Source organism: Chiloscyllium plagiosum, chromosome 44 (assembly GCF_004010195.1).
Source record: "Chiloscyllium plagiosum isolate BGI_BamShark_2017 chromosome 44, ASM401019v2, whole genome shotgun sequence".
NCBI lineage: Eukaryota > Metazoa > Chordata > Chondrichthyes > Orectolobiformes > Hemiscylliidae > Chiloscyllium > Chiloscyllium plagiosum.
In genome coordinates, this window is record NC_057753.1 from 14,763,804 (window position 1) to 14,774,220 (window position 10,417).

Below are 10,417 nucleotides of genomic sequence, written 5' to 3' on the forward strand. Positions count from 1 at the left end.
TTGGGACATAATTTTTAACCGTTTCACCACAAGTGGGAGGCAGAAAGAGCCATGTCATGTTTGCATCTGACCCTGCCCCTGCACAGCCACTATCCCACCTCTGTCATGGCGGACACTAGTGTTGCAATTTGTACCTGGGAGAGGGGAGGAGATGTTCTCGTGGTATTAGTGCTGGACTGTTAATCCAGAGACCCAGGTAACATTCTGCGAGATGTTGCATTTTGGTAAGGTAAACCAGGATAGGACTTCTCCAGTAAATGGTAGACCCTGGGAGTGTTGCCAAACAGAGAACTTGGAGCACAGGGTGGAAGATAGAATTGTAGGTAGACAGGGCAATGAGGAAGGCGTTTTCCACACTTCCCTTTACTGGTCAGTGCCCTGAGTATAAGAGTTGGGAGGTCATGTTGTGGTTGTACAGGACATTGGTTAGGCCACTGTTGGAAGACAGCGTCCAATTCTGGTCTCCCTGCTATAGGAAGGAGGTTGTTAAACTTGGAAGGTTTCAAAGGATTTACAAAGTATGTTGCTGGGCCTAGAGGGTTTGAGTAGGCTGGGGCTGTTTTCCCTGGAGCATTGGAGTGACCTTAGAGAGGTTTAAATTCTAGGTTCATAAAAGATTGGGAAAAAGACCTTGGTTATTCACCCTGAGTGGGGGAGTCCAAAACTAGAGGGCATAGGTTTAAGGTGAGAAGGGAAAGATTTGGGGTAAAATTTTCACACACAGGGTGGTGCATGTATGGAGTGAGCTGCCAGGCAAAGTGGTAGAGGCTAGTATAATGACAACATTTAAACGTTATCAGGATGGATATAATAGGAAGGGTTCAAGGGAATGTGGGCCAAATGCTGGCAAATGGGACTAGGTCAGATTGGGATGTCAGGTTGGCACAGATGGCACCAAGGGGTCCGCTACCTGTTGTGTGACTCTGAGTGAAATGAGGAAACTACTTCTGGTGGCTGTGAACCTGTGGAATTCTGTACCACAGAAAGGCTGGAAGAAGTCAGGTCACTGAAATGTATTCAGGGAAGAGATTGGTGAGAGACTAAGATGCCTAAATTCATCAAAATGTACGGGGAGAAAGCAGGAAAATGGCTTTGGGATAGAGGATCAGCGGTGATCCTACTGAATGGCAGCACAGGCTGGAAGGGCTGAATGGCCTACTGCTAGTTTCTGTGTTTCCTCTTCAAGGGCCCATAGGCAAGAAAGCCCAGTTCACAATGGAGATAAGGACCAGTTCCAGTTCGGGAGAGATGGAACCATTCCAAACGGGCTCCAGTTTGGGGCCAGGCGGCAGGACAGAATCTTTCAGATGTACTTATGACCCAGAGCTTGGGATATAGTGGGTAGCATTTCTAAATTTGCAATTAACGTGGAAAAACAGGAAGTGCAGAAGATCACGAGACAGTGGCACGGGCAGAAAAACAGCAGATGATGAAGGTTAGTGCAGAGACAGTGTGAAGCAATCACTTTGGCTGCAAGGTAGGGAGAGGTGAAACAACGTTCCTGGTAACCGATATGCACAAATTGAGAAAGGTGGCAGAGCTGAGTGAAGGAGCAGTCAGCACAGGACACTGTGTCCGAAATCCGTTCACAAGGGAGGGGGACAAGAGCAAGGAGGCAATCGACCCCACACCCTCAAATGACACGACTCGCCATCACCCACACCACTGCCCCTCCTCTCTCCCACCTCCCCACCACACCAACCCTCACACACACACACATATCAGTGGTACCAGATACAGCACATTAACTCCATTTCTCCCTCTCCAGCGTCAGAGCTGCTGAGTTTCTCACTTGATTCCTTCGCCCACCTGGAGTCTCTCAGCCAGCGTTAGACGTTGTGTTTGATGTCTGCTTGAAACTGTGTGTTACAGAGAGCGATACCTACTGGCCAGAGACCATGCAGCGTAAATTGTTGCTCCTTTCAGAATGTGTGACCTTCTTTGTAAAGACAAGCTGAAAGCAAGTCTTTTCTCTTTTCGCAAGTGTCTTTCAGAGCTGCCTCTTCGCTTGTCTCATCTCCCCCTGACAGGAAGCTGGAACCTGCCTTCAGGGGCTTGATGGTATCTCGCTCGTCTGGGATCCCGAAAGGCCGCAGGATGGATGGAGAAGATAGTTGCCCTGGCCCTGGCCCTGGCCCTGGCCCTGGAGAGGCGCGGTACAGGTGTGACGTGTGCGGGAAGCAGTTTGCCTACACCTCCTCACTGTCCAGACACAAGAGCAGCCACACCGCTGGCACCTGGTTTGAGTGTGAGGACTGTGGCAAGGGCTTTGTCTACCTGGCCAAGCTCAACACGCACCGGCGTACCCATGACAAGGCCCGCCTGTACGCCTGTGCCGACTGTGGGAAAGGGTACCTGCACCCCTCAGTGCTGGAGGCTCACCGACGCTCCCACACTGGAGAGCGGCCCTTTACCTGCCCGGTGTGTGGTAAAGGCTTTGCCCAGTCCTCCGCCCTGTGCTCCCACCGGCGGGTACACAGCGAGGAGCGCCCCTTTGGCTGTGGTGAGTGTGGGAAGAGGTTTAAGAGTGCGCAGTGTCTGATGAAGCACCAGCGGTTACACACTGGCGAGAGGCCGTTCGGCTGCCGACTCTGTCTGAAGCGTTTTGTGAGTGCCGGGGGGCTGCTGACCCACCAGCGGGTCCACACTGGCGAGCGCCCCTTCACCTGCTCGCTCTGCAGCAAGAGCTTCGCCCACGCCTTCAGCCTGCGCACCCACCAGCGGGTCCACACTGGCGAGCGCCCCTTCACCTGCTCCCTGTGTGGCAAGGGCTTCACCCAGTCGTTCAGCCTGCGCACCCACCAGCGGGTCCATACTGGGGAGCGCCCCTTCACCTGCCTGGAGTGCGGTAAGGGTTTCACCTACTCCTCCAGCCTGCTGGGGCACCGGCGGGTCCACACAGGTGAGCGCCCCTTCACCTGCCCACACTGTGGAAAGGGCTTCACCTACCTGTCTAACCTGCAAGCCCATCGCCGGCTCCACTCCGGGGATAAGCCACTGGCACCTCCTGCCCCACTCCCTCCCACAGGTTAAGGGGTGATGCTCCTGCTCCACAGCCAGTCAGACCATGTGTCCACACCTCCCTCAACTTTCTAAATCACTGCCACCATTCCGACACCCACCAGCCCCCTCCCCGTTGTCACTGGGTAACACACAATCCCAGAATCCGGTCCCCCTCGTATCTAATCTCCTGCACTTTTCCCCAATATCCCTGTATTCTATTTCTGTCCGTATAACCATCCCATGCCCCTCTGGAATGTCTCAGTTGAACCTCCCACATTTCCAGGTAATACATTCCACACTCTTAACTGTTTGCTGGGTGGGAATGATCTCTTTCTCACATCACCTTAACTCTGTTCCTTTCAGTCTCGTTCCTTTACGATCAGGAACAACTCTGTTGAGACCCCCCTCTCCTCACTTCTTCAAGCTGGCTTTGCAGCTGAAGGGGATGCTTGGGGACAGGAACTCACCACCATTTGCGGAGGCTGACCCGATCACCCCCCAACTCCCATTTTCCGGCCTTTTCCCCTCCATTCCCCTTGCTGATTTTAAAAAAAAACCTCTCTCTCAGCCTTGACGGCCCTCTGCGGTGTTCCCTGCTGAGAGAAGACATTCCTCCCCATCTCTGGAGATTCTGTGGGGAATGAATGGATTGGAGATGTGGTATAGAAGGGGGAGAGCACGAAGCCTGACCAATCTATCTAACCTGGCCCTACCTGTCCCACAGAGGGCAGAATCCAAAGTGACGTACTCGCTCCTCTCCAGACCCCACTGAACCGGAGTAGAACACAGGTCACCCTCCATCTCGAGAGTCTGTCCCCTTATAACACACAGACTTCAGCAGTTACACCACTTTTACACAGGCTGTTAGGGGCAGTCCACAAATGTTGGCTTTGCTGGTGACACCCACAGGAGGACTTAAGAAAACATTTGAAAAAAAAAAATCAACATTCATACTGCACAAGTGGCAGGTAATGACCATTTCCAATAAAGGAGAATCGCTTAGCCATCACCCCGTTTTACCATCACTGACGCGCCCATTATCAACATCCTGGGGCTGACTGTTGACCAGAAACTGACCTGGACCCAGCCCCAAATAAACCCAGCGGCTACAAGAGCAAGTCTGAGGCTGGGAATCCTGCAGTGAGTAACTCCCCTCCTGACTCCCCAAATCATCGACCAAGGTACAACCCTGGAATGTGGCAGAGTACACCCCAGTTGCCCTGGATGGGGATAACTCCAGTAACACTCAAGAAGCTCAACACCGAGCTGGGGGGGGCTGCTTTGCCCCTGGACAGTTAGCACTGCATCTACCCACCGACACTCAGTAGCAGCAGTATGTAATATCTCCAAGATGTACAGCAGAAACGTACCAAGTCTCTTTCCCCATGACCACTCCCATCTTGGACAGGGGTAGCAGGTACATGGGAAGACCACCCCTTGCTAGTCCTACTCATCCGGACTTGGAAATATATTGGCCGTTCCTTCAGTGTGGCTGGGTCAGAATCCTGGAATTCCCTCCCTAAGGGACATTGTGGGTCTACCTACTGCAGTGGTTCAAGAAGGCAGCTCACCCCCACCACCTTCTCGAAGGCAACGAGGGAGGGAGTAGTAACTGCTGAGCTCCGTTCCTGACACCCGCACTGTAAGTCAACCAGAACACGGGTCTTGAAACTGGCAATGCGGACATCGGTTGTGGCAGTTGTAGAATTCTCCTGTGAGCTACCTGTATGACCGTCTGCAAACTGACGAAACAACTATGTGATCTCTGAAGTGAACAATTAATAATGTCACTGAGTCCTGGAGAGATGACCGGTGTTCCTGTGAGTTTCACTTTCTGGGACTCTGAATCATTAACTTTAGCTTCAGAATGTTTCTGTGGGAAGTCCCAGCTGCTGACCCACCAGTGTCCGTATTGTGACTGCGGGGAGTTGGAATCCCTGCAGGACAGCATTAAAATTCAGCACAGCTTCTGAAGTTAATGTCCCACTGTCAATAAATTCTCTGTTTTAAGCACACCACGTTTTCGGTCATTCTTTGCCAGATGTGCTGGCCATGGGAGGTGGGATTTAGGAGAAGGCAATGTGTCCCTATGATTCCTGCTTTTCCATTTGACACAATCATGTGAATGAGATGATGGTATTAACCCCACCTTCCTGCTCAGCATCTTTTTGACTCCCTTCGTGGGTCAAAATTCAACCTGACATCTCCTTCAATCATTCGATGAGCCTGCCTCCGACACTCCGACTCAATAAAGTTCACTAATTTACCCATGTTAGGGTACAGAACAAAATCTACATCTACTCTTACACAGAGACAGCACAGGATCCCCTATGCTATAAAACTGAAAGGAAGCTCTCTCTACGTTGTCCCCCCATCAAACACTCCCAGGGACAGCACGGGGTTAGATACAGAGGAAAGCTCCCTCTACACTGTCTCCCCCATCAAACACTCCCAGGGACAGCACGGGGTTAGATACAGAGTAAAGCTCTCTCTACACTGTCTCCCCCATCAAACACACTCAGGGACAGCACGGGGTTAGATACAGAGTAAAGCTCCCTCTACACTGTCCCCCCCATCAAACAATCTCAGGGACAGCACGGGGTTAGATACAGAGTAAAGCTCCCTCTACACTGTCCCTCCCATCCCAGGGACAGCACGGGGTTAGATACAGAGTAAAGCTCTCTCTACACTGTCTCCTCCATCAAACACACTCAGGGACAGCACGGGGTTAGATACAGAGGAAAGCTACCTCTACACTGTCTCCCCCATCAAACAATCTCAGGGACAGCACGGGGTTAGATACAGAGTAAAGCTCCCTCTACACTGTCCCCCCCCATCAAACACTCCCAGGGACAGGGACAGCACGGGGTTAGATACAGAGTAAAGCTACCTCAACACTGTCCCATCCCAGAGACAGCACGGGGTTTGATACAGAGTAAAACTCTCTCTACACTGTCGCCCCATCCCAGGGACAGCACGGGGTTAGATACAGAGTAAAACTCCCTCTACACTGTCCCCCCATCCCAGGGACAGCACGGGGTTAGATACAGAGTAAACCTCCCTCTACACTGTCGCCTCATCCCAGGGACAGCACGGGATTAGCTACAGAGTAAAGCTCACTCTACACTGACCCCCCATCAAACACTCCTGTGGACAGGGACAGCACAGGGTTAGATACAGCGTAAAGCTCACTCTACACTGTCCCCCCATCCCAGGGACAGCACGGGGTTAGGTACAGAGTAAAACACCCTCTACACTGTCCCCCATCCTAGGGATAGGGACAACACGGGTTTAGATACAGAGTAAAACTCCCTCTACACTGTCCCCCATCCTAGGGACAGGGACAACACGGGTTTAGATACAGAGTAAAACTCCCTCTACACTGTCCCCCCATCCCAGGGACAGGTTCAGCATGGGTTTAGATACAGAGTAAAGCTCACTCTACACTGTCCCCCCATCAAACACTCTCAGGGACAGCATGGGGTTAGATACAGAGTAAAGCTCCCTCTACACTGTCCCCCCCATCCCAGGGACAGCACGGGGTTAGGTACAGAGTAAAGCTCTCTCTACACTGTTTCCCCCCATCAAACACTCCCAGGGACAGCAGAGGGTTAGATTAGATTACTTACAGTGTGGAAACAGGCCCTTCGACCTAACAAGTCCACACCGACCCACCGAACAGCAACCCACTCAGACCCATTCCCCTACACCTAACACTACGGGCAATTTAGCATGGCCAATTCACCTAACCCGCACATCTTTGGACTGTGGGAGGAACCGGAGCACCCGGAGGAAACCCACGCAGACACGGGGAAAATGTGCAAACTCCACACAGATGGTTGCCTGAGATGGGAATTGAACCCAGGTCTCTGGCGCTGTGAGGCAGCAGTGCAAACCACTGTGACACCGTGCTACCCCTAGATACAGAGTAAAGTTCCCTCTACACTGTCCCCCTATCTAGGGATAGGGACAGCGACAGCACGGGGTTAGATACAGAATATAGCTCCCTCTACAGTGTCCCAATCAAACACTCCCAGAGACAGCATGGGGTTAGATATAGAGTAAAACTCCCTCTACACTGTCCCCCCCATCCCAGGGACAGCACAGGGTTAGATACAGAGTAAAACTCACTCTACACTGTCCCCCCCATCCCAGGGACAGGGACAACACGGGGTTAGATACAGAGTAAAGCTCCCTCTACACTGTCTCCTCCATCCCAGGGATAGGGACAGCATGGGGTTAGATACAGGGTAAAGCTCCCTCTACACTGTCCCCCCATCCCAGGGACAGCACGGGGTTAGATACAGAGTAAAGCTCACTCTACACTGTCCCCATCATCAAACACTCCTGTGGACAGGGACAGCAGGGGGTTAGATACAGCGTAAAGCTCACTCTACACTGTCCCCCCATCCCAAGGACAGCACGGGGTTAGATACAGAGTAAAGCTCACTCTACACTGTCCCCCCCACAAACACTCCTGTGGACAGGGACAGCACGGGGTTAGATACAGCATAAAGCTCACTCTACACTGTCCCCCCATCCCAAGGACAGCATGGGGTTAGATACAGCATAAAGCTCACTCTACACTGTCCCCCCATCCCAAGGACAGCACGGGGTTAGATACAGAGTAAAGCTCACTCTACACTGTCCCCCCCATCAAACACTCCTGTGGACAGGGACAGCATGGGGTTAGGTACAGCATAATGCTCACTCTACACTGTCCCCCCATCCCAAGGACAGCACGGGGTTAGATACAGAGTATAGCTTCCTCTACACTATCCCAATCAAACATTCCCAGGATAGGGTCAGCACGGGGTTCGGTACAGAGTAAAGCTCCCTCTTTATATATGCATTTACAATCATAAATATAAAAATAAAATCACACACCAGATTATAGTCCAATACGTTTATTTGGAAGCACCAGCCTTCGGAGCACAGCTCCTTCATCAGAGTATAACTCCACAACCACCTGATGAAGGAGCAGCACTCTGAAAGCTATAACCCTGTGGGACTATAACCTGGTGTTGTGTGATTTTTAACTTTGTCCACCCCAGTCCAACACCGGCTCCTACAAATCACATACCTAACATTGCCTGAAGCACCTGTATACAGTGTACATTATCTATTTAATGTAAAAGATGATAACTGAAGCTCCCTCAGTATGTATACATTCATTTGAGCTGGAAGGTTCATTTTCAGAGGTTTCGTCACCATATTAGGTAACATCTTCAGTGAGCCTCCCAATGAAGCACTGGTGGTGCAGCCGCTTTCTATTTGTATGTTTGAGTTTCCTGGGGTTGGTGATGTCATTTCCTGTGGTGGCATCATTTCCTATGGTGATGTCATTTCCTGTTCCTTTTCTTAGAGGATGGTAAATGGGATCCAAGTCAATGTGCTTGTTGATAGAGTTCCGGTTGGAATGCCATGCTTCTAAGAATTCCCGTGGATGTCTCTGTTTGGCTTGTCCTAGGATGGATGTGTTGTCCCAGTCGAAGTGGTGTCCTTCCTCATCCGTATGTGAGGATACTAGATTAGATTACTTACAGTGTGGAAACAGGCCCTTCGGCCCAACAAGTCCACACCGACCCGCCGAAGCGCAACCCACCCATTCCCCTACATTTACCCCTTTGAGGCAGCAGTGCTAACCACTGTGCCACCGTGCCGCCCACCCCATACTAGTGAGACAGGGTCATGTCGTTTTGTGGCTAGTTGATGTTCCCGTATCCTGGTGGCTAGTTTTCTGCCTGTTTATCCAATGTCGTGGTTGTTACAGTCCTTGCACGGTGTTTTGTAAATGATATTAGTTTTGCTTGTTGTCTGTATAGGGTGTTTCAAGTTCATTAGCTGCTGTTTTAGTGTGTTGGTGGGTTTGTGGGCTACCATGATGCCAAGGGGTCTGAGTAGTCTGGCAGTCATTTCCGAGATATCTCTGGTGTAGGGGAGAGTGGCTAGGATTTCTGGACGCATTTTGTTTGCTTGTTTGGGTCTGTTGCTGAGAAATCGGTGGACTGTGTTCATTGGGTACTCTAACTGCTGCAGTGTGGTGGCTGGTTGAAATAATGTTCCGATGTAGCTTCGTTTGTGGGTGTTGGGATGATTGCTTCTGTAGTTCAGTATTTGGTCTGTATGTGTTGTTTTCCTGTAGACGCTGGTTTGAAGTTCCCCATTGGCTGTTCGCTCTACTGTGACATCGAGGAATGGCAGTTAGTTGTTGTTTTCCTCCTCTTTAGTGAATTTTATGCCAGTAAAGGTATTATTGATGGTCTTGATGGTTTCCTCTCATTTATTTTGTTTAGTGATGACAAAGGTATCACCACGTAGTGGACCCAGAGTTTGGATGGTTGGCAGAGCCGTTTGTTTGAGTCTCTGCATTACTGTGTCTGCTAAGAACCCTGATATCGGAGATCCCATGGGTGTTCTGTCGGTTTTGTTGTTGAAGGTGAAGTGTGTGGTAAGGCATAGGTCCACTAGCTTGATGATACTGTCCTTGCTGATGAAGTTGGTGTTTGGTGTATGTGTCTTTGGGTCTTCTAATAGTGTAGGGCTGAAAATGTGTTGTTGGAAACGCACAGCAGGTCAGGCAGCATCCAAGGAACAGGAGAATCGACGTTTCGGGCATAAGCCCTTCTTATGCCCGAAACGTCGATTCTCCTGTTCCTTGGATGCTCATTTTCAGCTCTGATCTCCAGCATCTGCAGTCCTCACTTTCTCCTCTTCTAATAGTGTAGTCGGTGTTTCCTGGGCCAGGTTGATGTAGATGGATGTGAACAGGGCTGTTACATCAAAGGAGACCATTACTTCATCCTCTTCTATCTTAGTGTCTTTGATGGTCTTCAGGAATTCTCAGTTGGAGTGGCGTGAGTCTTTACTAAGTATTTTAGTCTTTTGTGTCGTTCCTTGGCCAATCTGTAAATTGGGCTTCTGGGGGTAGTGTGACTGTAGGTCTGAGTGGGGCTCCTGCTTTGTGAATTTTGCGTAATCCACAGAAGCGTGGTGTGTTGGATCCATCTGGTTTCATTTTTGGAAGTCAGTCTTATTTATTTCTCCAGATTTCTGAAGTCTTTTGAGTAGGGCTGTGATTCGGTTCTTTAGTTATGGGGTTGGGGCTATCACCACTTGTTGGTAAGTGTTGGTATCTGCAAGTAGTGTATGTGCTTTCTCAATGTAATCTCTTTGATTTAAATCGAGGTGAGAGTGGTGCTGGAAACGCACAGCAGGTCAGGCAGCATCCAAGCAGCAAGAAAATCGATGTTTCAGACAAAACCCTTTCATCAGGAATGAGGCTGGGAGCCTCCAGGGTGGAGAGAGAAATGAGAGGCGGGGGGAGCTGGAGCGAAGGCAGCCACGAGTACAATAGGTGGATGGGGGTGGGGACGGAGGTGATAGGTCAGAGGGGAGGGTGGGGGAAGGTAGC

At 50.6% G+C, this 10,417-nt stretch overlaps 1 protein-coding gene across 1 annotated transcript in view; it reads left to right on the top strand.

Annotated features, from left to right (window-relative positions):
- The first annotated feature begins 1,983 nt into the window (after positions 1–1,983).
- Positions 1,984–10,417, top strand: part of LOC122543739 (zinc finger protein 497-like) — a 20,071-nt gene continuing 11,637 nt past the window's right edge. The window contains exon 1 of the mRNA XM_043682500.1: positions 1,984–3,028. Within this exon, the coding sequence (XP_043538435.1) occupies positions 2,059–3,028 (970 nt within the window). The 5' untranslated portion in view covers positions 1,984–2,058. The remainder of the gene's footprint in view (positions 3,029–10,417) is intronic.